Below are 27,996 nucleotides of genomic sequence, written 5' to 3'. Positions count from 1 at the left end.
AAGATGAGTTAAGTTGGACTCTGAAAGGTGAGAGGCTTTAGTTGGAATGTTGGGGGGATTGCCCGGGGCTTCTGCTACTGCTTCAGGACCATGAATCTCAGGTCTGTGTGTATCCATTTCTTTCATTCCAAAAGGAGCCTTCTTGGATTGGGCTGTGCCTCAGCTGTCCATGAGGCTCAGGAAGTGGTCTTCTCAAGGTATTTTTCTTATAGATAGAAGCCCTGCATCATTTCTTCCTCCCTCCCCTGAATGTGGAATCATGGAGAAGGGAGGGACAAGAATGTGCTTCCCCATCAGACATGTCAGCATCCACATGTGTTGCTTCCTCTGCTGGTCCACTTCCCATCACTGGCTGTGAGTGGGAATTGTGCCCCTGTTCTTGGTCCAGGCTCAAGAGCCAGCCTTGGCCTCCAATGAGGCAGGCAGGCCCCTGACACCACCTATACCATTCTGACTTGATTTTCCTATGCTACCTGAGGCAGGAAAGTCCATGCCTAAACTCTGGTCATAGTGCCTGCCCCACAGTCTAGCTGCCTTTCCCTTTATAAAGTTATTGCCTCAAGTCATGGGCTTAGTTCTCTCCTCCCCTGGCTGCCTGCAGCCAACTGAGAGAGTGGGCTGCCATCTTGCCTGGCCCTTTGTCCCCAGGTTGGCTGGCTTGTGGGGAGGATGGTCTTAAGTACTACTTCCTTCCCCCCTACCCCCCAGTCTGGAAAAAAAATTATCTGGCATCTACCCCAGTTTCCATCTGCTACTCTGTTGATTGGGAGATTGAGCCCATTCCCTAGTCTGCCCTCCTGGTCTGCCCTCCTGCCCAGCACCTGGTGACCTGGGCCCTGTCTAGGTCCTTCTGGGGATGGTTTGGACCCAGACATCAGCCACAGACAGGAGGCAGCAGTGCCAGGGTACATCACACAGAGAGAAGTCAAGGGTGTGGGTCCTTGAGAAACCACTTGAGTTTCAATCCATCCTGCCTCTAGTTGTGCGATCCTGGCACTTCACATCCCTTGTCTGTGCCTTGATTTCTTCATTTGTAAAGAGAGGTGACTAATAGCTCCTATCTCATAGGAGTGTGAAGATTGAATGAGTTCAGATGAGGCTATGAGATGGCACAGCACATAGGAACCACAGTGTTAGCAATTGTTATTGCAGTCAGAAAACCCATCTTCGTTCTACCATTTACCGGTTGACCTTGGGCAGGTCCATCCTTGTCCCTCCCTGTACCTCAGTTTTCTTCTCTGCAGTGGAGTTATGCTCCCTCCCTCAGTGAGAGGAAGAGAGTGGAGGACTGGCAGAGATGATGTAGGTGAATGTGGGTTATGTGTTTTGAGTTCCCATGCACATGGGCAATGTTATCATTGATTTTGAATCCATTTGAATTCTTAGTTCCAAAAGGCAGAGACAGGTGATTTCTTAGTTTGCCTTAGCTTTGCATAGAGAGGACAGACACTGAGGGCAAAACCTGTCTAGCAGATGAAACCGAATGTCCATCTTAGAGGCTGGCCTGGGCCAGGCTCCACTGCTGGCTTCAGGGCCACAGGCTTAGGTGCCGGCCTGGGGAGGAGCTCTTACACTGTCCACAGCCTCCCTCTCTGGGGCAGTGTGCCCCTGGCTATCATGAGGCTGTTGGCTCCACCCCGTGGGCGAGGAACCTCACTCTGCACTGTCTCTGGAGGTACCTTGAGTTTACCTTCCTGGCCTGCTGGGGTGCCTCAGGACTCTCAGGGAAGAAGGAGGGGACAACTGGAAGCAAAATGTAGAATGGTAAAGCCAAACTTCTTGGTAGCAAAACTTTCCTGGTTCCAGGAGGTAAAAACAATAACCAAATGGTCCTGGCCCCATGGAGCAGGGCAGAGGGCAGAGGGCAGCCAGCCCACCGCCTTTGCTGGTGTCTGCAGTGCATGAATCATATCTAGATCTGTGAGTTCTGAAGGTTGGATATTCACCTCTACTCCTTCCTCAGCCTGTCTCCTCTCAGTGCAGCCCTCCTTGGGCTAGACATCCAGTAAACACTGGATAAGTACTTACGGAGCTGGGTGGATTTTCCATTCATGGTTCCCTGGGGCACAAATGGAGGTGGTAGGTCTGGGCCCTGTCTGGTCTAGAGAGAGGAGACCCTTTTACAAAGGGCAGGCACGTAGTTCTGAGAGGAGGAGCTGATGGCAGAGCTGGCTGGGCTGCTCAGGTAACTGCAGAGGGTCTGGGCCTGGACCCCCCAAGGGAGTCCCCACTGAATGGTCAGGTTGCCTGAGATAGCTGAACCCTAGGCACTTTGTGGGCAGAGATCCCCTTAAGCTGCTCTGACCCTCCCTCCCCCACAGTGAGTCTTGGGCATGGGGGATGCTCCCCTCTCTACTTGGGGAAGGGGCCTTCCTAATTATATCCCCCTCCACTCACATGGAAATGAGTTTGGATTTTCTGAGCGTACACCAGCTGGCTTGGGGGGAGGCAGCCCAGAAGGCTGCTGGCTGGGGAAGGGAGGAAAAAGGAGAGGGAGGGGAAGGAGCCAGGCCAAGATGAAAAATTTCCAGTGTTCTCCCAGGCAGAGCAACAGCGGGTCCCTGAGTGCTCCCCACATATCATCGTTGTGCCTGCTGATAGGCTCAACAGGGAGCCGTGTCCACTTAGGCGAACCCATCCTCCGAGGACCATAGTCCTCAGGGTGCGAACCACTTAGCTGGCCATAGCAAGGTTGTTGGGTGTTGGACTCCTCTGCGCCCTTGGAGAGAAGTCCTCCACGACTTCTACGCCAATCTTTTTACGGGGTGCGGGGAGTGGAACTGAGGCCCAGAGAGGGGATAGGGCCTGCCGCTCCTGGCAGAAGACCACAAGTCTGGCTTGTCCGCAGCTAGGCTTTCCCCCTAGAGTTGCCCGGGAGAGGGTGGCGAAGGTTCCCCCAGCAGTTCCGCTCTCGCTCAGGAAAGCCAGTGAGGCGAGAAAAGGCTGCGAGGGGCGGGGGGAGGGGCGGGGTGGGGTCAGCGCTGGCTCCGCCTCCTGGCGGTTGGGTCTGCCTGCGGCCGGGCGCTGGCTCAGTCTCGGCTGATTGCCGCTGTCGCTCCCGGGGCCACGGGATGACGCCTCCTCCGCCCGGACGTGCCGCCCCCAGCGCACCGCGCGCCCGCGTCCCTGGCCCGCCGGCTTGGTCGGGGCTCCCGCTGCGGCTGCTGCTGCTGCTCTGGGCGGCCGCCGCCTCCGCCCAAGGCCACCTAAGGAGCGGACCCCGCATCTTCGCCGTCTGGAAAGGTAGGCGGCGCCGCGCGGCCGGTCGGGCGCGGGATCAGACGCTGCGCGGGGCGGGTGCGGAGTGTGCTGCACCCGGAGGGAGTGCGTGCGCGCGGCTCTGCGGGTCCCGGGCTGTCCCCGCGCTGTCCCCGCGTGGAGCGTGTGGGTTTGGGTGAGTGTGTGTGAGTGTGCGCGCTGGCACACCAGAGCCGGCTGTAACGCTGCGGCGAGCGAGCGGCGGGGGCTGGAGCCCCGGCTAAGTCGCACCAAGTCGCTGGCAGCCGGGAGCCGCAACGCCCGGGCGCCGGGGGAGGGGGCGGGCCCCTCTCTCGGCCCCGAGCCACTCTGGGTCCTCTGGCTCGGGGGCTTCAGCGCAGGACCCTTTCCCCGCCAGGGACCCCAACCCGGGTCCCCTCCTCTTGAGCTGCGGGTTCTGCTGGCGCGCGGGGCGCAGGCTGGGCCGGCGAGGGGGGCGCGGACCCCTTGCCGCCGCCGCCGCCGCGCTTCGGCAGCGGGAACAAAGACCCCGCCGCCTGCCCCCGCCCCCGCCCCGGCCCGGAGCTCGGGCCAGGCAAGGGGGTGGGCACCCTGCGGCGAGGCGGCGGGACATGGTGCGGTGCGGGGGCTTGGGGTACCAGGGCGCTGCCTCCGCAATGCCGGGACCGGCCGCTCCCCCCTTGCCCGCACGTGGCAGTTGTCACCAGAAATCGGCTCCAGCGTTGGGGGGCAGTGCCCGTTGGGTGGGGCACGGCCGTTGGGACCCCCAGGCGGTGTATCTAGGGCGGGGGTGCAGCCTTTAGGCCAGGGTAGATATAAGAACCTGGGGGACTGGAGTCTCCCCCAGGGCACCTCAGTTTAGACCCTGTACTATGGGACAGAAAGCCGGCTAGGCAGGGGGTTGAGGCTTTCTGCCGCGAGGAACTGATCTCCCCTCCCCTGCATTGCACACAAATGCCTCCCCGCCCCCAGGCCGACTCGGCTCTGTCCCCAAATTTGGCGTGTCTGCGGCCCCCCTGTCGTGATGGTGGGGGACTCGCAGTGGGGGCTGGGGGAACTGGTCGGGTCTGGCCCCACCGGGAGGCTTTTGATGCCTTTGGCAGTTTGCAGGGATTGCGGGAGTCTGAGCATTATCTGGGGCAGGTATTATTAGCAGAGGGGAAAAAAACCCATACGCAAAACGAGTGGCCCGAACTGCCGCAGTAGCTGAGGGAATGTGACTTGCCCAAGGTCACTGAGCAGTGTGGGAGCTCAGGTGCAGGCAGGGGCACTGATCTGGCACAGGATCAGTCCAGGTTCTGGGTTAGGGAGAGGAGAAGGATTTAGGTGGTTCAGGGACCATGAATGAGGTGCTCTGGGGACCAGCTCGGCTGCCCAGCCTGAGGTGCTCCTGGAGGAAGCCAAGCAGTGCTGCTAGAGCTCTGGCCGCCTGTGCATGGAGGAGGCCTGCACACCCCTCTGCCATCCCAGCTCCAGCCCAAGCTTCCTTTGCCCTCCCAGCAGCTTTGCCTTCCCTCAGTCCCCTTGGCTGTCTTGGACATCATAGCGTGTGGGCACTCTGGAGGGGACAAATGGCCATGTCTGAGTGTTCCGGAATCTTTCCCTCCATCAAACCCCTTGCATTTTGGCTCTGTTTGCCTGTTCCACGGTCTTCCCATGGCCTCCCACCCCCACCCCACTTAATGCACACCCACTTCTTAGCACTTAATGCATACATCCCAACCTGGGCACTTAGTTCCTACCCTGAGGCTATTTAAAGCTGCTTTCAGTCCTCTTACCCACTTTTCGAAGCTCCCAGCCCAGTTCCATGGCCTACCCCCCCTGCCCACAGTTCACTGCTGTAGCCACACTAGCTGTACCCTCTGCTTAGTAATGCACTGTTGAGCCCCGCTGGCTGGGGTCTGCCAACCGTTCACCAGTCTTGTCCAACGACAGTCTGTGGTCTCCTTCACCAGTGCCAGGTGCCCCACTGGCCAGACAGGCCCTGCCATTCACCTGCCCCCCACCCCCAGGGCCACCAGCTGGTGATGGTGTGCCCGGCTGACAGCTGCCTCCTGTCTCCTGTGGGGTGACACATGGCAATCGGACAGGAATGGGCTTGGGTAGGACAAACCCAGGAATAGGGTAAGAGGGGGTCTTGCTGGAAGCCTAGAGCTCTGTCTACCAGTGGTCGGTGGGAGTATGGTGGTATCCAGGAATGACAAAATCAGGGATGGTGGTGGTTCTGGAGCCATTTCTCTATGAGGCATAGATGGGGATTTTAGTTTTGAGTCAGGACAGCTGTGGGGACTGGAATAGGTATGGAAAGTTCTTTATTTTCTGCTGGTTGGATCCCCAAGTTCTAGAGAAAGATTAAAGCAGGGAACTCTGAGAGGGGCCCAGCCTGCACTGATCAGGGAGGTTGCTGCCTCTGCAGCCTGATGAAAGTCTGGCACAGTGTAGCTCAGGCCAGGGAGAGAGATGGGCCATCATGTACCTGCTGGGTGTCCTTGAGCTCCACACTTGTCTTTGACCCTTAGAGCTTGCCAGAGCAAGAAAGGCTCTAGGGGTTGTCCCCCAAGGGCTGTCACTGACACATGAGCCAGTCAAGGATGTGCATGTGTGGTCCTGATCTTCCTGCAAGCAGGGACTGGAAGGGAGTAGATTGCAGGTGAGGGCTGGGGCTTAGCAGGAGGTTGGCATGCCTGTGTAAGCTGCGTACCCCTCTTCCATTTGATTGGTGGTTGGAGGAGCTAAAGAAGGCTTGGAAGGTCCTGAACCCCAAGGTCAGAGGTGAACCAGCCTGTCCATGGGGAAACAGAGCCCACATCCCCAGTCTCAACCTGCCCAGCTGGTTCTGCCCTCCCTCGCTTTTGTCCAATGAAACAACGGGATGTTATTGTTGACTTGGTGGCTGCTGGGGAGCCATTCTGGGGCTGCTCCCCAGGGCAGGAGGTTGCTGTTACCTCCTCCAGGGGATGAGGTCACAGCTGGGGCTCCCCAAGCATCAGCATTTCCAGTGGAAATCCTTGCCCCCTTGGGGACTTAGATGTGTTCATACCTTCAAGGTGAACTCCCTCTGCAGAGTCTCATGGTGGGGGGGGCAATTCCCCGGAGGAGAGGGGGAGTTTCCTAAGCCGAGAGAGATGCTTGGTGAGGTCACCAGAGCTTCCTACTAAGCTCTGTGACCCCTCTGTCCTGGACAGTGAAGATTCTGAGAGCAGGTCTGGTGGAATGGACGCTGGCACAGGTCCAAGGATGACCATGGCATAGGGGAGAGAGTTGGGAGGTCGGGAGCCTGGTTCAGGCTGTGACCTTATTTGCTCTGTGACTCTGGGCAAGTCTTTGCCTTTTACTGAACCCCAGTTTCCCCAAATTCCCAAAGAGGGTAGGGGAGGGGGCTCATCCTTTTCTGAGATTTAATGTCTTAGGATTTCTGTCTCTCTGGGATGGGAGGGGCTGGGCAGAGTCTGTGGTGGCCTGTTTAAATCTTAGATTTCGAAAATCTGAAGGAGAAATTGAAACCTGGGAAGTCAGGGGAAACCCTTAAGTTTCGCGTTCTTTCTTATCTTTTTCTCTCGTGGGCCAAAGGCTGAGGATCATTTGGAGAAAATGGATCATTAGCTTGTGCCCTCAAGGGTGGACATATTCATTCAGCAAACATTTCCCGGGGCCAATCTTGTGCTGGTCTTGGGGCTGAGCTTGGGGATCTCGTGATGAGGAACAAGATGATTCTGTGCCCTTGTAGACTTCTCAGTTTAGATGGAGATGGGCAGATAAACCTGCAGGTACAACAGAATGTGTAACAGAGAGCAGCTATGGGCACTGAGGAGATGCCTAACCCAATTTTCCCAATCAGGGAGGGCTTCCTGGAAGAGGTAGCAAGCTGAAATGGGAGGAGGAGGAGCCAGCTGGGGGAGGGAAGGAACAGGAGGAAGGACCCTACTTAGTAGGATTTTAAACCCAAGAACTTACAGCTAGGATGACAGAAAGGAGATAAGCCATGCGAGGGGCCCCCATGTGAGGAGGCATTGAGTAAGCCTGGGCCTGGGGGGTCCCGAAAAGTTTGAAACTTGTCCAGCTGGGCATAGGTGAGGGGATACCTGTCATCCTATGGCTGGTGCAGCAGTGGGGAGGAAGGCCGCACCCACTGGAGAAGGGCCATGGCAGGCAGGGAAGGCCTGTCGAGTGCTGGCAAGGCCACAGCCCCGTCAGAGCTCCCTGGTGGGAGGCTGGGGCTGGGTCCGGGGAGACCACGACTTTCCCCATTGACTCCTGACTGCAGGACAGTCTCCAGCTGAGAAGGTCTGTCCCTCAGCTCTGTCTTCTCCTGCTCTTCCTCTGCAGAGATGGAAGGAGCATGGAGATGGCGGGGTAGGGGTGGCATGGATAGATCACTATCTGGGCTGAGGGTGGCACCCTGGGGGAAGCAGGGAAAGCTGGGCTCTGTTTTGTTTTTTGTTTTTTTTTTTGGAGATGGAGTCTCACTCTGTCACCTGGGCTGGAATGCAGTGGCTCGTTCTCGGCTCACTGCAACCTCTGCCTCCCAGGTTCAAGCGATTCTCCTGCCTCAGCCTCCCGAGTAGCTGGGATTACAGGCACCTGCCACTACGCCCAGCTAATTTTTTGTATTTTTAGTAGAGACGGGGGTTTCACCATATTGGCCAGGCTGGTCTTGAACTCCTGACCTCGTGATTCGCCTGCCTCGACCTCCCAAAGTGCTGGGATTACAGGCTTGAGCCACCATGCCCGGCCGGGCTCTGTTTTTTGAGGAGGGCCAAGCAAGGTGGGATGTGAAGCTCATCCCAGGGGGCAGGTCTGGCAGCCCTCAGGGGGCAGTAGCTGGAGTAGATGGGCCACTAGCTGACGGCCTGTCCACCCCCAGCTTCACACGGCTCTGTCACAAGAGACTGACTGCACTTCCCCTGCTTTCGTCGGCAGCTCTCGACTGAAAAGTTTCCGTCTCTTGATTTCCTTTTTTGGCCCAGCATGGCTGCCCCAGGAGCCTTCTTTCGTCCATGGTTGGGGGAGGAAGGGGCCCTTAACCTGTCCTGCCGTCAGAAGAGCCAGGGTTCCGTACCCTTGCAGGGAGGGCCAGCTACCAGGTGTATGGCCAGCTGTCCTGTCCTCAGGGAGCCAGGCAGTCCAGAAAGAAAGCAGGGGGATGGAGGGCCACGGAGCCTTGTTGGGCCCTGCCTCCTCAGAGGACAGAGTTCCCCCTTCCCTAGCCAGCCAGGCCTCGAGGGACTGTCCCCTCTCTGCCCCGAATGGTATGGGGTGGCTCTCCAAGCCCTTTACTCTCCCTGGCCCTGGCCTTGCCATCTCTCCAGAACTGTGCCCAGCCTCCTGGAGGACCTCCGTCCCTATGCTGCACCCCATCCGGAACACACGGCACACAGCTGCCACCTTCCCCAGGCCCTGCGTGGTGGCCTGGCACCACTGCCTCCTAGACTCCCACGGTTCTTCCCTCACCGCTCTCTGGCTCCCCCTCTCCTCTCTGTACCCCACTCACCCTCCTCCTCCTTTCTGTCCAGAAAGGAGGCTGCTGGTTCTTTCTCAGTTCCCCTGAGGAACCTTCTTGGATGACCCCAACCCACACAGCCGGACAGCGTGAGCTTAGGATGTCAGAAAAGAAACGTCAGAGATTAGCTGGGCCAGCCAAACATTCCACAGATGGGGAAACTGAGGCTCAGAGATGACAGGGACTGGCCTGAGGTCACCCAACGAGACAGGCAGAGCTGGGACCAGGGCTGAGTCTTCTGAGCCTGCATCTGCCCCAGCTCTCGGCCTGTTTCCAGCTTTCTGTCTGCCATCATACTCTGTCCCAGGCTGGGGGCCCCTTGAGTGCCTTTCCTCCTCTGCTAGCTCAGCTGGGCCCAGACTCTTCCTGCCCCAGTGCTGTCTGTTCCCAGAAGCCGCACCAGCCATGGAGTGTCCTCTCTTCAGGACCGTGGATTCGGACCAGCTCCATATACCTCTTCTGGTCTTTCCTCAGGTGGGCTGGGCCTCGGGTCCCAAGGACAGGTTGATCTGTGTCCTGGCTTGGGCTAATCAGGTTTTAACTGTCATGACAGCCTGGGATTAGGCTGATCCTGCCATGCCTTCTGCACCCCATGCTTCCAGCCAGAGGCTTGGGCTCTGTGCCAGCACCCCCGGGTGACCCCTCATCATGGAGGGCAGCCAGCCTAGGTCTGTGTTCAGCTCCTCTGGGGGAGAGGCAGGAAGAGAAGCCCTGGGTTTGCCCTTGGGGAGCCCCTGCATTCCTGGAGAGGTGGGTCTTCTGCCTGTGAAGTAGGGCGGACCCCTGGGGAGGTCAGGAATGACCTGCAGATGTAGCCTAGGACTGTGACAGGAGGTGAGAGCAGGAAAGGTCAGTGTGGGATGGTGCAATCAAGGAAGGCTTCCTGGGGGAGGAGGAGGAGCCAGGCTAGAGCTAGGGGCAGGGGCATAGGGTGGGGGCAGAGTGCAGCATAGACAGCTATTGATATTGTTGTTTGTACAGAGTCTCACGCCTGTGATCCCAGCACTTTGGGAGGCCAAGGCAGGTGGATCATTTGAGGTCAGGAGTTCAAGACCAGCCTGGCCAACATGGTGAAACCCTGTCTCTACTAAAAATACAAAAAAATTAGCTGGATGTGGTGGCACATGCCTGTAATCTCAGCTGCTTGAGAGGCTGAGGCAGGAGCTCTGGCCCAGCCTGTCGAGGAAGGAAGGTCACTGTGATGACTTCTGCACCCCATTGGTGGCCCAGGAATCTGTTCTACAATACCTGTCCCTCTGGCATGGGAGTTTGGCCTACCCCAGTCTTGCTTCTCTCCACTGTCTGAGCTGCTCCCTGGCATTGGAAGACATGGAGCAAGAGGAAGCCTGGTCCTCACCTTCAGGGCCCCATAGGCCAGATGAAATCCCATCAGACAGCGTGATCTGAGCAAAGATGGTGGTGCCAGATGGTTTGTGGTACAAGGTCGAAGGTACGGGCAGTGAGGGCTGGAGCAGTCTGGAATACTTCCTGGATCCAAGGGATTTAGCTAGATTTTCAAGGACAAGATCCATGTGCACAGAGAAAAGGAGAAAGGTCAATCCAGGGAAGGGAGAACAGGAGCAAAGTGCAGAGATGGGAATGAGCCGTGGCAGAGCTGTGCAGAGATGAGGTGGGCCTTGACTGCCCTGCCCTGAGGTTTTGGGCCCTGCTTGAATGGGCAGTTAGGAGCCATGGTGGATCCTTGAGCTGAGGAGTGGAGGTGAGTGTTTTCGCCAGGGCTGGCTGAGCGGGGACCTGGCTGGTGAGCACACTCTGCCCTTCACTGTGGTCAGCTTCAGAGAATGCAGTACTTTTTTTCTTAGAGACAGGATTTCACTGTCTCCCAGGCTGGAGTACAGTGGTGCAATCATAGCTCTCTGCAGCCTCGAACTCCTGGACACACGTGATCCTTCTGCCTTGGCCTCCCGAAGTGCTGGGATAACAGGCATGAGCCATGGCACCTGGCCCCACAGAGTACTTTATGTTCTGAGCAGAGATCTTGGGAGACTTGTCTTCCTAATCAGTCACTCAGGACGAGGGCCCCACGCTGCACCACGAGAAGATTCCTGCCCCACTGTTGTAACTTAGGATCTTTAAGATGGAGAGCACCCCTTCCATGATTAAGAGTGAGACAGGTGGAAATAAAGATTTTGTTACTAACAGGTCTTGAGGGATACCTGGCATACCTGAAGCCACACACAGGTGGAGGTCAGGGAGCACATGCAGGGTGGGGGGATCCATGGGCCAGCATCTTTATGGGGTCTGAGGTGTTATTCAAACAAGTTTTCCACAGGGAGTTTGTTTTGTTGTTGTTGTTTTGAGATGGAGTCTTGCTGTGTCACCCAGGCTGGAGTGCAGTGGCACGATCTCAGCTCACTACAACCTCTGCCTCCTGGGCTCAAGTGATTCTCCTGCCTCAGCCTCCCAAGTAGCTGGGACTACAGGCGCACACCACCATGTCTGGCTAATTTTTTTGTATTTTTGGTAGAGACGGGGTTTCACCATGTTGGCCAGGCTGGTCTCGAACTCCTGACCTCAAATGATCTGCCCGCCTCAGCCTCCCAAAGCGCCGGGATTACAGGCGTGACCCACCGTGCCTGGCCTCCACAGGGAGTTTTAATTGGTAGGTTTACAGCAAGCAGTCATGAGTTCCAGGAGGTCATGTTGTGACTGAGACAAGGTCACTGGCCTATCTGCACAGTCCATGCAGGCTGTGGGACAAGGCCAGTGGGACCAGTCAAGTGGGCTGTATGTAGCTGTCCCACAGGGAAGCAGTCAGCAGGAGATGACTGTCTAAGGTAGATATCTGGATTGAGCACACGGAGGAACTGGGAGGAGGTGGGGAGCTGGAAACGGTGTCAAGGTTGACTGAGCCCTGCTTCTAGTGTGAGAAAACCCAGCTTATATTCAAAACGGATGCCAGGGCAACATCAAAGCATAGGAATTCACTACATTCACCTGGGCCTGCACACCTGTGCTCACTTGCACACACTGTCTTCAGGGTGTTATAGGCAGAGGGCAGGCCTTCATTGGCCAAGTAGCCTCTAATTGGGTCTCACCCTTTGTGGGCTTTGGTCTCCTCATCTGTCTGGGAAGGGCTGGCCTTGGAAGCCTCCAAGGGCCCATCTCTGGAATACAATGTTAGAAGCACAGATTCTGGAGTCAGCTGGCCTGAGTATGAACCTCTGCTCCACCCCTTACTAGCTGTGTAATGCTGGGTAAGTTACTCAGCTTCTCTGTGTCTCATGGTCCTCATCTGCAAAATGGGGATAATAAAAGAACCTACTTCATGAGAGTTCAGTGATTATTAAATGAGTTAATATAATCTAAAAATCATTTGGAATAGTGCTTGGCACATAGTAAATGCGATGGAAAGGTTGGGTGGTAGGGGCATCATCATCGTCGTCATCATCCTCCTCCTCCTCTGGCATCTCTGGTTTCTGATGGAATGCAGCCCTGGCAGCCCAGCCCCTGCCAGTTCTCCCTAATGGGCTTTGCTGGCTGGCTGCCCTTGCTCAGTCTCCCCTGCTGGTTCAGGCTAAGGCTAAGACTGGGGAACCTTCTGTTTCTCAACAGTCTTCCACCTGCCTCCCTCCCTCCACTTGGGGTGGTATAGCCATCCTCCGCCCTCTCCCCGACCCCTGCCCTGGCTCTGGGCCCAAGGGCAGGCCCTGCACCGCTACACATTGTCTGCTTTGAAGGAGCCACCAGCTGACTTCGGCCCCACTCTGGGGCTTTTGGAACCTGCTGGGCTGGAGAACAGCCGGAAGGTAGACAGGACATGATGTTTGTCCTGGGCTTCTGGCCTTCCCTGGGCGTGGGCTCAGGGCCTCTTACCCACTCCAGCTGGGCCTCAGTGCCAGCCTTCCTTCCCTGAGTCCATGAATCTTGCTCAGCATAGCCCCTCACCAAGGGGCTTGCTTTCCACACTGTCCCTTCTCCCCAGGACTTTGCCCCAGACAGTCTCCTCAATAGCCAAACCTTCTTCTGGTCCTTTGAGCACAGTGGTGCCGTGGGGAGAGCATCCAGACCTTGGTGGCTTGGAAGGGAATTAGTTTTCCTGTTTGTAAAATGGCAATGCAGGTTGTCCTGCCTTCTTTGCAGGGTGGCTGGAGGTTTTGTGGGCTGGTCAGTGGAAGCAGATGAGAATGTCAGTTTCTTCTGCTGCCTCCACTTCCAGAAAACTGTCTGACTTCTCTGGCACTCAGAGTCACACTTTCCCAAAAAGACCCATGGACTTAACCCTGATTGTTTTGTGATTTGTTTCAAAAATCCTGGTGGGTCATAAAACCCAGGCCCAAGCAAGTACCAGCACCCACCCCGACTCGCACCCAGCTAATCCACAGGGAGGAAAATGAACCCAGGAAGGCCCAGCCCCAATCACCGTCACAGCCAGCCAGCTGTCCAGCCACCAAAGAGATAATGAGGCTTCTTGGAGCCAGAGCTGAGCCACACATGAGATATACTCCCCTCCCACCCACAGCTGACCTTGGTGGATAGGAGGATACTCCCCTTTGGCCCAGCACACAGCTCGCTCTTCCCATAGCTCATAAAGAAGTTAGACTTCTCACTCCTCCATGAGCTGAGTGCTGTCTCGAGGCCCCACCACCTGCCCCAGCTCACAGGCTCTGCCCCTGCCAGGCAGCTAGCTAATCTAGAACCTAACCCTGCCTGAGTGTTGTCAGGACCCACCTGCAGCCATGACCTATCCTTAGCACGAAGCCGGTGCCACCGTGGAAACCAGGCTTCTCACACCCCCTTCCTGGCCATATCAGGAGAGACAGAAACATTTGTTTCTGTACTCCCACCCCTAGTGGAAGGGTTTCCTCTACCACTCTGACATGCACGGCACCTGCACTTCCACCATTAGTCACTCCTTTGGATTTAAGGCTTTGATCACTAAAGGCCCCTGGGAGATCAGGGCCTCACCTGGAAGGTGGGTGGGCGGGTGATTCCCTTTAGTTATCAGGTTAGTGACTCGGCACCTAGTGAGCAAGAGAGGGAAGGGTAGAGTAGGGATGATTCAGGGAAGTAGGGAGAGGCTGAATATACAGCTTTTTGCAAATCAGAGGCTCTCCAGGAAGCCCAGGATGTGATCCTGGAGAGAAGCAGCTGGGTAATGGCTACTGGAAACTTGGAGCTTCCCTCGCTCTGTGTCCTTGGGCCAGTGGTATAGCCTCTCTGGCCTCTGTGTCCTTCAGTTCAATGACTGTTTAGATCCTCTCCCTTCCACCTTGACATGTGGATGTGGGATTCCAAAGGGTGGAGAGGCTGCAGGCTAATTCCTGGGCATCACGTGGGCCTTCCCTCTACTCTCTTTGCTAGAAACGTAGTTGGGCGAGGGTGTGAGGTAGGCCTGGCAGTGCAGGGGTGGGGGCACAACTGTGGGAGGAGGCTCCTGCCAGATGTGCTGGCTCTCCAACCTGAGGTCGGCCTGATTTCTGGTCTTTGGCCCAGGGCCTCTCTGACTGCCTGACTTAGGCATTCTCTGTGGGGGTGCCCACATTCCTGCCATTTTCAGAGCCTGACTCTCTGCCCACTTTCAAAAGGCTCCTTGGGGTTACATTCAAGGCCCACTGGGTCAGTGGGTCAGGTTGCAAGGCTGGCTTTGCCAGGCCAGAGCATGGGACCCAGCCCCTTCATGGACAACAACACCTCCCACTCTGCCCTCCCCTGGAGCTGCACTCCTCTTTCATAAACAACAAGAGTATGGGGACAGCAGGCCCGACGGTGACAGCACCAGAGTGAATAAGAAGAGGAAGCGTGCTCCATCAGGCAAGCCTGAGTTAGGAAACGCACGCCAGAGGCCCAGACTTACCACAGTTGGTCAGCTGCTGGGGTGGTGTTCGAGGGTAGGGTCCCCAAGGAGTCAGGCCCCATTCTTTCCAATGGGATCAGAGCCCTGTGAGCACCTGGCCCTGGGGCTGTGTCTGGTGGAGGTTATCTCCTACAACCCAGCCATCCTTGCAGCCCTCCTATCTGGCTGGAGCTGGGCCTTGCTGGCCCTGCCACCATGAGAAATGGGACTCAGTGGAACTATGGAGTCCGGCTGGGTACGGGGCAGCCTGAATGTGCTTTCTTGGTCCAGCACGAGTGAGGATTGGCTCAGAATCACATGGGGCGGGAGGTGGGTTGTCTTGTTCCTGGCCTGCCTCTGGGCTATGCTCTCCCCATGTGTCCCTAGCCCCCTCCCCTACCTGAACCCCTGGTTATTCTGGGAGCTTTTAGCTACCACTTAGCCACTAATGCGTCAGGCTGGGGAGTGAGGGGGGAGACACGGTGCCAGACGGTGCTCCTTTTAGACAAGCAGGATGGGAAGCGGGGGGAGCCAGGAGGTGGGGGACGCCAGAGGATGGGGAGGCATTTTCCACTCCTAGCCCTACTCGTAGAGTTCAGGCAGCAGGGGAGAGTGGTGGGCAGTGGGTCAGTGTGTCCTTGGACAGGATGCATCTTCCCTCCCCCATCACACGTGGGCCTCAGCTCACCTTCCCGATTCTTCTCTCATTAGGACTCTGCCAGGCTGCAGCGCACGGCCTCTGTCCTCCATACAGCCGCCTTCCCCACCTTTGCTCAGGTTGTGCCCTCTTCCTGGCATTCCCTCCCTGCCTGTTCTGTGCCCATCCAGCTTTTATCTACCTCACCTCTCCCTTTGGGTTCATAAAGCATCACAAAGAAAATGTTCAGGGACATGACACATACTCCCTTGGCCTGGCCTTTTTAGGGGCAGCCCCTGGCCTCGCTCAGCCCCTGCCTGGGCAGAGACTTGAGGCCTGGCCCTGATGGCTTGGTGCTGCCTTCACTTCCAGGCAGCCCTCCTGCCCCTGAGCCCCCAGCCCCCGCTCCTGCCAACCTTAACAAAGCTTCCTTTCATGTATTCATCGAGCTGCTGCTGCTCGACACTTCCCCGGGCACAATCAGGCCTTTTGAGGGCCTCGGGCGGTGCGGGAGCCCAGGCTGGGGCTGGGGTGGAGAATGGGCCAAGGCCTTGTCCTGGGGCTGAGCTGGTGTCATTCCCTCTAGCCCATACGCATCACCAAGAACAGAGCTGGGAGGGGCAGGAACCTGGGGGTCATGGGAGGCCGTGCTCCTGGGCTCCTGTTCGTTTTCCTGCAAAATGGGACGAACAGTCCCTGCTTCCTCCACCCTAGCCGTTGTGGCTAGGGTTTGAAGGGGACTGGGCTCAGGCCTGCAGATCCGCATGGGATTGTCCAGGCCCTAGTGCCGCAGCTCCTACCCAGGGACCAGCAGCCCTCACCCTCCCTTCATGTCTTCAGCAGATACTTTGTGGGCAGCCCTGGGGTCCATGCTAAGACAGTTTTGCCGGACAGCTGTGGAAGCTTTCTGTGGTGTGGCTGTCTGACCCCTCAGATGTATTCCCAGGGTAGGGCCAGGCCTCCCCATCAGACCTTGCTCTCCAGGACCCAGTCATGCCTCTGCCATCAGGCTCAACTCCCCAGGGCAGGACTGCTTTCCTCTTCTCTTCAACAGCCCTGCAATTCCTAGACCAGGGCGCCCCGCCCAGAGTCCTGTCTGGTGCCTCTTTTCCCTTGAGTAGTTGTACATTGGCCTTGCTGGCCCCCTCGGAGACCTGGGCCTGTGGGCTTGGTGCAGGAGTGGGGCTAAGGCGACTGACGGAGGTGGCTAGCACAGTCTGACGGCTGGAACTTTTCTGCTTTGACTCCCAGGGGCTATGGATCTCAGGTCCTAGCCCAGCATCTCTAGATGCAGACACGCACCTTTTCCTGGCTGCCAGGCTGGCTATCGGTGGATGGGAGGGGAGCAGGAGGAGAGTTGAGGCTGCAGACTGTCTGGATCCCAGGCTGGGCCGTGGGGGATGGTGGCTGTGGCTTGGGCTGCGCGGTAGAAGGGGAGTTATGGGAGCTGAGTCAGGAAGACCGTGTCTGTGACCCCAGCACTCTAATTCTATCCCAGGAAGGGAGAGGGAGCAGGGCAGCACCCAAGACCTGCCAGCTCTCCCTCCCTCCCTCCCACCGAAGTGCCAGTACCTCTCAGCCCTTGCTCTGCACATCTGGGGCCTACAGGGAGGGAGGCTTGGGGGCCAGGGAGGGCGATATCCCCAGAGCTGTTCAGTTGGGCTGTTTGTGATGTGCACCAGGAGAGCCACGCCACGCAAGGACAGTGAGCTCAGCACTTCTCTCTGTAGCCTGCCATGCTCCTGAGAACTGATACTCCAGCCTGGGACAAGCTAATCTGTCCTGCCTGCTGGTGTGACCTTGGAATGTCTCCCAGGGTACCTCAGCATTCTCCTCTGCACAGTGCGCCAGGGCACAAAAGAGGTGAAGAATGCTCACTTCCGGGGGTGACCTGGCCATGAAGGGATGTTTCTTAAAGAATGAAGGTGTGGTGGCACAGTGTGTGGTCCAGCTGCTCCTTGCCCCTGTTAAATGCAGAATCAATAGGGATGGCTCCAATGGGAATAAGAGGGATCGGGGACAGAGTTGAGGAAATGGTAGTTCTTTTTGGTCAGAGCTGGAGCTTGGGTGTCACTGCCAAGCTGGCTGCCCCAGACTTTCCTGCAGCTGAAAAAACAGTGGTCAGACCCAGTTCCTGGGTGAGGCCCCAGGCTGGTCAGAGGTGGGAAGATGCTGGGTGTGGCTGATTGCTGGGGGCACAGCCACAGGCCATCCCATCCCTATAATTTACTCCTGCAACCAGGACAACCTCAGCAGTGTCACTGGAGATGAGACATCTCCCCAGAGGCAGTGGCTGCAGTCAGTTTCTTTTTTGGGGAAAATTTTCCCAGTCAGCCCTTCTGCTGAAAGGCCCAGGCTGTGCTCTCTGAAGGTCTCCCTGTTCCAGAGTTGCTGGGGAGGAAGAGCTGATCTGATCTTCACCCCCAGGAGAGCTAGCATCCTCATGGGTGAAACCAGGCCAGAGTGGGCCATGGAGCAGAGTCCAGCTTGGTAGGCAGGAGTGTAGGCTCTGGTTCAGGATCTGCTGCTGACCTTCTTCCATGTGCCCTTGGGCTGCCCCTCCCTTGGCCTCTGTTTTCCCATCTGTGAAATGGGAGGGAGTAGATGTTGAGATTCCTTTGCTACTCTAGTCTAGTGCTCACTAAGGGGCTGGGGATGGGCCAGGAGGGGTTGGAGAGGGATTCCTGGAGGAGAAGGAGTTCTGAGCATTATGATTCCTGGGAACGTGGACTCCAAGGGGGGTGCTTGGAGGCCCTGCTGCCTGCTGAAAGGCCCGGGGTCGGGGGGCGCCACTTGCTTTGGCTTAGGGCAGCAGAGAGCCTCCCAGAGCATGGCCAAGGAGCCCTGGTCCTCCTGCCGGAGCCCAGCCCTCAAGAGTGTGTGCCAGAGGAGGGGGTCTGTTCCCCCAAGAGGTCCCTAAATCCTTCCCCACTCTGAGGTCACATATACTGTGAAAGAAGGAGAGGCTGCCACACTAGGGGAGGGGCCATGCTGTGGGTGAGGACAGCTGGTTGCTGGAGCCCACCGAAGGATCTCTTACTTCTCCTGTCCTAGACTCTTTGAGTCTGGGTGCCACCCTAGCCCAGAGCTTGTCTGAGGCCCTGCCAGGACCCTGAGCACCAAGCACTGGTTGTCAAGCAGGTTCCGGTGTGCCACGTGGAGGGGACCCAGAGTCTTCTCTCTCTGGACCTGGCTTCAATGTTCCTACTAATTTCTCCTCCTCAGGCCATGTAGGGCAGGACCGGGTGGACTTTGGCCAGACTGAGCCACACACGGTGCTTTTCCACGAGCCAGGCAGCTCCTCCTTGTGGGTGGGAGGACGCGGCAAGGTCTACCTCTTTGACTTCCCCGAGGGCAAGAACGCATCTGTGCGCACGGTGAGCCTCTCTCTTCCCCCAACACCCCCCTACCCTCTTATCTCCCCTCTGGCCCTGCCGAGGGGCCTCAGGGAATCCGAGGGAGTTGGCATCTCTTCCTAAACTGCCCCCACCTCCGTATCCTATAAATGGCTCCTGGGGGAGGCTCCCTAAAGGTAGTCCAGATTGGAGTGGGGAGCTGGGGCGGTGTGGAGAAAAACAGGAGCTAATGGGCCTGGCCAGCTGGGCAGCGCTGCTGCGGAAAGCCCAGGCTGGAAGCTGGGCCCCAGAGCCCATGGCTGGTCTTCTGAGCCCTCTGGGCCTGAGCTCTGGATATGAGACCCTGTTTGACCTCAGGTAGATCACTTACCCTCTCAGAGCCCCAGTTGCTCATTTGTCAGATGAGAATAATGGTTGCTTCCTTTGGGACTTATCCTGAGGCTGTGTGGAAAGCATTTCGGGGATATCTCACCCCTGGCAGAGTGAAGTAATGCTTCTCCCCTTCCCCCAGGTGAACATCGGCTCCACAAAGGGGTCCTGTCTGGATAAGCGGGTGAGTGGGGCAGGGAGTATGGAGGGGTCTGAGCCACTTGGTAAACGGAGAGGAGACCCTGAGGGTCTAAGGAAGGAAGCATGGCTCTGCCCCACGAGTACCAGACTGATGGGGAGATGTGGTCCTCTGTGCTTAGGGGATGGCGTCAGCTGCACCCTCTCTGGGCTGTCCTGGAAGGCTGTCACCTATGCTCAGCCCTTCCGTCACCTTCTTCCCTGATGCTGGGGGTCCTAGTGCTAGGCCTGCCAGGGCCTTCCAGCAACCAGTTTCTCTCCTCCCTTCCCGGGCAGGACTGCGAGAACTACATCACTCTCCTGGAGAGGCGGAGTGAGGGGCTGCTGGCCTGTGGCACCAACGCCCGGCACCCCAGCTGCTGGAACCTGGTGAGAAGGCTGCTCCCCATGTGCCTGATCAACTCGCCTTCTACTGGGTGGGCTTCTGCCCTTCATGGTGGGAAGGAGATGGCGAGACTCCAATGCTGGCCTTGCCCTGGGAGGATGGGGCCCCTGGCCGAGAAACTGGCCGTCATGGGAGGCAGTGGCTGTGGGATTATGTGGCCGTCCGACCCTCTGGATCTCCCACAGGTGAATGGCACTGTGGTGCCGCTTGGCGAGATGAGAGGCTATGCCCCCTTCAGCCCGGATGAGAACTCCCTGGTTCTGTTTGAAGGTAGGGCAGTGCTGGAGCAGGCGCCCCAGGGGGATGCTTCTGAACTGGGCTGGCCCAGTGGTCAGCTCTTTGTCCAGTGTCCGGAGGAGGGACTTCCAGGAGCTGCCTGCCCTTACTCATTCCTCCCTCCCACCGTCCCCAGGGGACGAGGTGTATTCTACCATCCGGAAGCAGGAATACAATGGGAAGATCCCTCGGTTCCGCCGCATCCGGGGTGAGAGTGAGCTGTACACCAGTGATACTGTCATGCAGAGTGAGTCAGGCTCTGGCTGGGCTGAGGGTGGACGAGGGGGTGTGAGCACCTAAGGTGGCAGATGGGATCCTGATGTTTCTGGGAGGGCTCCCTGAGGGCCGCTGGGGCCATGCAGGAAAGCAGGACCTTGGTATGGGCCTGAGGAGTTAGGGTTGGCTGGGAGCAGAGGAACAGACAAGGTGTAGCAGTGGGATGGGCCCAGCCCTCTTCGGGAACACAAACAGAAGGAGCCCCAGACCCAGCGCAGGGTCCCCAGGAGCCAAAGTTTATCCTCTGCTGAGTTCATGTGGAGGCAGCCCCCAACTCCCTGCTCATTAGGGCTCTGCCAGTTGGGCAGAAGTGACATAGGGGCCCCCAGGGACCTTCCCCCAGTCCCCAGGCATGAAGTCATTGCTCCTGGGCCGATGACATCTTTGTAGGAAGAGGGCAAAACAGGTGTGGGGTGGAGGTGCGGGGTCTAGGGCCCCTTGGGGTGTTGGACCTGATGTTCTGAGTCCTATTCCAGATCTGATTTGCCATGGTTTGTGCAGACCCGAAGGAGGGAGGAGAGTGTGCAGGGTTGGTATGGTCTCCCGGGCAAGCTTCCCAGCCTTAGGCCCACTCGCCTCTGTCCCTGGCAGACCCACAGTTCATCAAAGCCACCATCGTGCACCAAGACCAGGCTTACGATGACAAGATCTACTACTTCTTCCGAGAGGACAATCCTGACAAGAATCCCGAGGCTCCTCTCAATGTGTCCCGAGTGGCCCAGCTGTGCAGGGTGAGCAGGGGCGTGAGGGCTGCTGGCTGCATGTCTGTGCATGAATAGGCCTGAGTGAGGGTGAGTTCTGTGTATCCGTGTGCATGTAGAAGTTGTGTGGATGTATGAGTGGGTCTGTGTCTGGGACTGTGGGAGCAGCTGTGTGTGCATGGAGCGTCACGTGTCTGTGGGTAAAGGTGGCTGAGCTGTGCACATATGATGGCGTGTGAGCGTGTGTGAGTATGATGGTGTGTGTGTGTGTGTGTTTTGCCTGTGTGAATGTGCTGTGCCACATGTGTGGGTGTGTGAGTCAGTAAATGTGTGTCTGAGTCCGTCTGCTCTGTGGGGACCTGGCACTCTCACCTGCCCTGACCCTGGGCACCGTTGGCCCTGGGCTCTGGATCAGCCAGGCCTGCTGGCTGGAGTCTCATCTGGAGACCTGCCCTGAGTCCTGGGGCACCCCCGGCAGGTCCTGGCCCCTCACAGCCTGCCTTCCTCCTCTGGGCCCAGGTGCTGATATTGCTGGCAGTGGTTTCCTGGGGTGTGTAGGGAAGCCTGGGCAGGTGCTGAGGGGCCTCTTCTCCCCTCTACCCTTCCAGGGGGACCAGGGTGGGGAAAGTTCACTGTCAGTGTCCAAGTGGAACACTTTTCTGAAAGCCATGCTGGTATGCAGTGACGCTGCCACCAACAAGAACTTCAACAGGCTGCAAGACGTCTTCCTGCTCCCTGACCCCAGCGGCCAGTGGAGGGACACCAGGGTCTATGGTGTTTTCTCCAACCCCTGGTGAGTGGCCCTTGTCCTGGGGTCGGGGCTGGCATTGGTTCAGTGTCCAGTAGGGACAGGAGGCCTTGGGCCCTGCTGAGGGCCTGCCTGGTGTGGCGCGAGCAGGGGCTGCAGGCTCAAGAGGCGGGGCTGTTGCTGGGTGGGGGATGGGGGGACAGCCAGTGCGATATGTGTACTATTGTGTGAGTGAGTCTGCACTCATGGGTGTGTGTGCATGCCCTATATGCACACTCATGACTGCACTTGTGCCTGTGTGTGCCTGTGTGTCCCAGAGTGGACACTGGGCCCAGGAGGAAGCTGCTGAAGCATCTCTCGGGGAACTGAGTGCTATTACACCTGCTCAGGCACTGCCTGAGCCTGATAATTCACACTTCTTAATCACTCTCATTGATTGAAAATATGGCAGGCAAAAGTGTTGGGTGTGTGTGGGGAGAGCTAGGGATAGAGTGGAGAAAGCCAAGACCCTGCTCTGTGGCTCCTGGGTGGGTGGGGCCCACCAGGCTGGGAAGGGGTTGGGAGCCTGGCCTCCTGGGGCATCAGCATCCCACAGCCTGTGCTCAGGGAGGGCTAGAGAACTGCTCAGCCTATGTTGGGGTTCCTCCTGCCTTGGGGTTGGGTAGAGCAGATGGCCTCTAGACTCAATGATTCCGTAACAGGACACAAGGTTGTGGTTTTAGATTGCAGCACAAAGAAATTAGGCTGAACTCCTTCTCTCCTTCCTGCTCTCCATCCCTCCCCATTTTCAGTGGTGTTTGGCAACTCAGTGCGAGGCACAGGGCTGGCCTGGGTGAGTGGAGGTGGATGGGTGGGTTCTGGGCCCCCCATTGAGCTGGTCTTCATGTCACTGCAGGAACTACTCAGCTGTCTGCGTGTATTCCCTCGGTGACATTGACAAGGTCTTCCGCACCTCCTCACTCAAGGGCTACCACTCAAGCCTTCCCAACCCGCGGCCTGGCAAGGTGAGTGTGACACCAGCCGTGGCCCAGGCCCAGCCCTCCTTCTGCCTCACCTCCCACCACCCCACTGACCTGGGCCTGCTCTCCTTGCCCAGTGCCTCCCAGACCAGCAGCCGATACCCACAGAGACCTTCCAGGTGGCTGACCGTCACCCAGAGGTGGCGCAGAGGGTGGAGCCCATGGGGCCTCTGAAGACGCCATTGTTCCACTCTAAATACCACTACCAGAAAGTGGTCGTCCACCGCATGCAAGCCAGCCACGGGGAGACCTTTCATGTGCTTTACCTAACTACAGGTGAGAGGCTACTCCGGGACCCTCAGTTTGCTTTGTAAAAATGGGCGTGAAAGGTGTTAGGGATAATGTAGTTAACATCTGGTTGGATCTTTACACATGGAAGGAGTAATTGAGTGACTAGAGTTGTCAGGGGTTAATGTGTGTGGGTGTGGAGAGTCAGGCAGGGAGAGCTTCCTGGAGGAGGTAGGAGCAAGAGGGAAAGGGGGATGGGAGAAAAGCAAGCATTGGGATTTGGAGGCGGAAATCTGGAAAGTCTGAGCAAAGCCAGGTGCACCTTTGGTCCAGATGTCTGACTCAGGGAAGAAGATGGTAGGAAGAGACGTGGCAAATGAGGAGGAGGGGCCTGAACCACAGGGATCCTGGCCTCTGCCAGGCAGAATGAGGGAGTCAGGCCCTGCACCTGTCTTTGAGATTGTGCAGGTGAGAGGAAACATTTGAGGAGTTGGTGGGACACAAATTAGGCATGAGGAAGGAGTTCCAGGGGGCAGAAGCTTTGCCATCTCACAGAGGACAGGGGCAGCTTCTCCTCTTCCCTGGAGTAGGCCCTGCCGGGGGAAGCTGGGTGGAATGCCCTGGGAGATGCTCCTGCATTCTGGAAAGCCACAGGACACGGAGGAGCCAGTCCTGAGTTGGGTTTGTGGCAGCTTCCCATGCCAGCTGCCTTCCTTGAGACTGGAAAGGGCCTCTAGCACCCCTGGGGCCATTCAGTTCAGGCCCAGGCGCCCACCCTCGGTTGTTCACATTCCCCATGTGATCTCCTGTTGCTGCTTTACCTTGGAACTATCTCGGCTTTGGTGACCTTGTAGGAAACTGGAACCCCAGCACCATTGTTTGGCTCCTGGAAGCCTTGGGGAGAGGAATTTCCCCCTGCCTCTTTACCCCCCATTCATCCCAGCTACACCCTTGGGCCCCCGTCTTTGCTTGGCTCCAGTAGTGGCTGGCACAGCTGTTGTGGTCAGCCAGGGATGGCAGGGCACTGGGGAGCAGGAGAGGAGAGGTCACACAGTGCAGAACTGGGAGCAGGAGCTAGGACAAGGAAGGCTGGACTTGGGCCATGGATTCCCTTCCTGCAGACTTGAGAGGTGAGCACACTTGAGTGATTAGAGAAGGTGTCTTGGTTCTCTCCAAGGGCCATGCAGGAGGCACCATTTTGGAGCCTGCATCATTCATATTGAGGCTAGATTAAAAAATAGTTTTCTGAGTCCTCTGCAGAGAATGGGAGGCTCTCACAGCTGGGAGAAGTATTGGCTCTTTTCCTGAGAATTTTGCCAAGGGGATGCTGTTACTGGGGCTGGTTTGGAAGGAGGTATAGGGCAGTATGTCCGTGAAGGCAGTGGCTGGGGTGGGGGCTTATCAGGCCCAAGGAGCATCTGGCCACATCTCAGAGTCCACAGATGAGGATCACGGATGTGTCGAGGAAACATCCTAGGCAGGCGATCATCTGACTGCTTTTATGGGGCAGGTGATGCCCTGGGAAATTGGGAGGGAGGGAGAGAGGGAGGTAGGCTGTTCTAGAAACTGGGACAGCAGGTGAGGTAGGATTGGGAGGACCAGGGGTCAGGGTGCCCATTGGTCCCTAATTGTGAACGGAGAGAGCATTGGTCTAGGAGGGAGGCAGCTCGGTTATAAGACCTTGGGAACTCTTGATTTAGAATCCAAGATCCTTTTTAGATCTCAGATTTTATAAAATTAAGATATCCCCTAAGATCAAATGCAATGTGGAGTCCTGAATTGGATCCTAGAACAGAAGAAGGACATTTGTGGAAAAACTAGTGAAATCCAAATAAAGTCTGTAGTTTTGTTAATAGTAATGCACCAATGTCAGTTGCCTAGTTGTGACAAATATACCGTGGTTATGTAAGATGGTAACATTAGGGGGAACTGGAGAAGGGTAGATTGGAGCTCTCTGTACTATCTTTGCAACTTTTCTGGGCATCTAAAATTACTCCAAAATAAAAAAATGTATTTAAAGTAAATATATTCCCTAAGAGTCCAGGAGGCAGGGGAGTTGTAGAAGTAGCTGAATGGTTGGGCTCTGACAGATTTGGGTTCCAACTTGGTCTCTGCTGCTCGCCAGCTGTGTGACCTTGAGCAAGTGTGGCTTAGCCTTTCTGAGCCTGATTTCCTTATCTGTGGAGTGAGGAAGATGACAGCCACCTTGCAGGGCTGTTGGAGGGTTAAACGAGGTGATGCATGGACAGCAGCCGCGCTGTCCTTGCTGGTGTGGGGCTCCTGCTTCTGTTCTTCCCGTGCAGCCTTGGGAATGTTGGAGGCGGTATCCAGGGATCCCTGGACCTCCCGGGATGGCCTCTCTGGACCAGCCTTGGAAGGTTCCAGGCTGCCCCTAGGCTCCCACATTCCTCCCCAGTCACGCTCTCCTCTCCCTGCCCACACCAGTCCTGTGACCCTCGCCTGAGCTGTGACTTCCCACCTCTCCCCGGCCTAGAGGGAGGCTGCCTGGCCCCACAGTGGGACTCCCGCCCACTGACCCTCTGCCCACCACACACAGACAGGGGCACTATTCACAAGGTGGTGGAGCCGGGGGAGCAGGAGCACAGCTTCGTCTTCAACATCATGGAGATCCAGCCCTTCCGCCGCGCGGCTGCCATCCAAACCATGTCGCTGGATGCTGAGCGGGTGAGCCTTCCCCTACTGCGTCCCATGGGCTATGCAGTGACCGCAGCTGAAGACAGGGCTCCTTTGCACGTGAATTGTTGGTTCTTTTAAGAGCTTCTAGGCCTTAGGGCCTGGACATTTAGGACTGAGCGTGGGGTGGGGCCCAGGCCTGACCCAGTCCTGCTGTCCTTCCAGAGGAAGCTGTATGTGGGCTCCCAGTGGGAGGTGAGCCAGGTGCCCCTAGACCTGTGTGAGGTCTATGGCGGGGGCTGCCACGGTTGCCTCATGTCCCGAGACCCCTACTGCGGCTGGGACCAGGGCCGCTGCGTCTCCATCTACAGCTCTGAACGGTACGTTGGCCGGGATCCCTCGTCCCTGTGAGAAGGTGGGCGTGGGAGAGGGGGAGGTGTTGTCGGGCTGGAGGAGGTGGCAGTACTGGGCCTTTCTGGTGGGACCCTCCTCTCTGCTGGAACTGCATTGGAGTGAGGACAGGAGGGCCAGGTCTGCAGCCTTGTATCTGCTGATCCTCTTTTGTCCTTCCCACTCCAGGTCAGTGCTGCAATCCATTAATCCAGCCGAGCCACACAAGGAGTGTCCCAACCCCAAACCAGGTACCTGATCTGGCCCTGCTGGCGGCTGTGGCCCAATGAGTGGGGTACTGCCCTGCCCTGATTGTCCTGGTCTGAGGGAGACATGGCCTTGTCCTGTGGGCCCCAGGCACATGGGGCAGGATACAGTCCTGCCGAGGGAGCCCTCTTGGTGGGATGAGTGAGATGGGAGAACAAAGGAGGAAGCTGAGGGCTGGGTTCCCCACGCTCATTCAGAAGCCTTGTCCTGGGATCCCAGTCTGTGGGGAGGACACATCCTCCCCTGGGAGCTCTCGGTCCCTCCTCACGGCTGCCTCCCCCCTGCCTCCCCAGACAAGGCCCCACTGCAGAAGGTTTCCCTGGCCCCGAACTCTCGATACTACCTGAGCTGCCCTATGGAATCCCGCCACGCCACCTACTCATGGCGCCACAAGGAGAACGTGGAGCAGAGCTGCGAACCTGGTCACCAGAGCCCCAACTGCATCCTGTTCATTGAGAACCTCACGGCGCAGCAGTACGGCCACTACTTCTGCGAGGCCCAGGAGGGCTCCTACTTCCGCGAGGCTCAGCACTGGCAGCTGCTGCCCGAGGACGGCATCATGGCTGAGCACCTGCTGGGCCATGCCTGTGTCCTGGCCGCCTCCCTCTGGCTGGGGGTCCTGCCCACACTCACTCTTGGCTTGCTGGTCCACTAGGGTCCCCCGAGGCTGGGTATGCCTCAGGCTTCTGCAGCCCAGGGCACTAGAACGTCTCACACTCAGAGCCGGCTGGCCCGGGAGCTCCTTGCCTGCCGCTTCTTCCAGGGGACAGACTAACCCAGTGGAGGATGCCAGGCCTGGAGACGTCCAGCCGCAGGCGGCTGCTGGGCCCCAGGTGGCGCACGGACGGTGAGGGGCTGAGAATGAGGGCACCGACTGTGAAGCTGGGGCATCGATGACCCAAGACATTATCTTCTGGAAAATATTTTTCAGACTCCTCGAACTTGACTAAATGCAGTGATGCTCCCGCTCCAAGAGCCCATGGGTCGGGGAGTGGGTGTGGATAGGAGAGCTGGGACCCCATCTCTGGACCCTGGGGCTGAGGCCTGAGTCCTTCTGGACTCTTGGTACCCACATTGCCTCCTTCCCCTCCCTCTCTCATGGCTGGATGGCTGGTGTTCCTGAAGACCCAGGGCTACCCTCTGTCCAGCCCTGTCCTCTGCAGCTCCCTCTCTGGTCCTGGGTCCCACAGGACAGCCGCCTTGCATGTTTATTGAAGGATGTTTGCTTTCCGGACGGAAGGACGGAAAAAGCTCTATTTTTATGTTAGGCTTATTTCATGTATAGCTACTTCCGACTGCATCTGTATGAAAATACCAAAACTACATGCTGGGGGGGTGGGAAAGGGAGGGGCTGGGAAGGGATGGGTTGGGGAGGGGGGTGATCCCAGTCTGAGGCTCCCGGGGATGAGATAAGAGTCTGGAGACGGGCATGGGTTCTTGGAGAGTGGCATGAGCTGGCTCTGCCCTGGGAGCCCGGTCTGAGGGGGACGTTGTTGGAGCCCCCAGTGTTGGGGGTGGTTATGGGAGGGGGTGGGGTGAGGGAAATAAGGGAGAATGAAGGAGAAAACTGAGCCCTAGTTTCACCGTGTTCATTTAGAAGGACGAGCCGGGTCCTCAGGGGGAGGTTCCAGGACTCTGCCCTTGGCGTTGAGGGTTGGGGGGCGGGGGGCCTCCTCCCTTCCTCTCAGCCCCCTTCCCCAGGGGCTGTGCTTCCATGCTCCTAGCCTCCCACCTTCGCTCAGGACATGTTATAACTTAGGCTAAACTGTGAAAATTCCGATGGGGATGGCCTGGGCCGAGCTCTCCAGGCAGGCGGCCCTGCCCCCAGCCCTGTCCATCCATTTCAGGGGGCAGCTGGGCCCTTCTCCGGCTGTGTCTGGCCACCCAGGGCAGGGGCTGGGGCCAGCGGCCTTCCAGCTTTGGCCCCTGCACCTCTTCTCAATGCACTTTAATAATGTAACATATTACTAATAAACGAGCTATTTATTTACCTGCG

The 27,996-nt window shown here is 57.5% G+C and overlaps 1 protein-coding gene across 4 annotated transcripts; it reads left to right on the top strand.

Annotated features, from left to right (window-relative positions):
* The first annotated feature begins 7 nt into the window (after window positions 1-7).
* On the top strand, window positions 8-27,990 carry SEMA7A (semaphorin 7A (John Milton Hagen blood group)). Of its 4 annotated transcripts, none has more exons than XM_030814750.1 (14): window positions 8-27; window positions 18,379-18,530; window positions 19,021-19,062; window positions 19,353-19,445; window positions 19,647-19,731; window positions 19,874-19,984; window positions 20,605-20,744; window positions 21,323-21,507; window positions 22,358-22,466; window positions 22,559-22,757; window positions 25,267-25,394; window positions 25,569-25,723; window positions 25,923-25,984; window positions 26,294-27,990. In XM_030814750.1, the coding sequence occupies exons 5-14, from the start codon at window positions 19,677-19,679 to the stop codon at window positions 26,653-26,655; spliced, it is 1,506 nt and encodes a 501-aa protein (XP_030670610.1). In that variant the 5' UTR covers window positions 8-27; window positions 18,379-18,530; window positions 19,021-19,062; window positions 19,353-19,445; window positions 19,647-19,676; the 3' UTR covers window positions 26,656-27,990. The 4 variants fall into 4 exon arrangements, with proteins under 4 accessions (XP_030670610.1, XP_030670611.1, XP_003267255.2 ...); XM_030814751.1 differs by lacking the exon at window positions 8-27 and adding an exon at window positions 135-197; XM_003267207.3 differs by lacking the exon at window positions 8-27 and adding an exon at window positions 2,999-3,243.
* The last annotated feature ends 6 nt before the right edge of the window (window positions 27,991-27,996 follow it).

Source organism: Nomascus leucogenys, chromosome 6 (genome assembly GCF_006542625.1).
Source record: "Nomascus leucogenys isolate Asia chromosome 6, Asia_NLE_v1, whole genome shotgun sequence".
Taxonomy (NCBI): Eukaryota; Metazoa; Chordata; class Mammalia; order Primates; family Hylobatidae; genus Nomascus; species Nomascus leucogenys.
Note: the sequence above shows the minus strand (reverse complement) of the source record. Positions and strands in the feature narration are given on the sequence as shown.

Coding starts and splice junctions, on each gene's coding strand:
- SEMA7A (XM_003267207.3), top strand. CDS start 3,072: ATGACGCCTCCTCCGCCCGGACGTGCCGCCCCCAGCGCACCGCGCGCC. Junction 19,985..20,604: donor CAGTGATACTGTCATGCAGA/GTGAGTCAGGCT, acceptor TGTCCCTGGCAG/ACCCACAGTTCATCAAAGCC. Junction 20,745..21,322: donor GAGTGGCCCAGCTGTGCAGG/GTGAGCAGGGGC, acceptor CTACCCTTCCAG/GGGGACCAGGGTGGGGAAAG.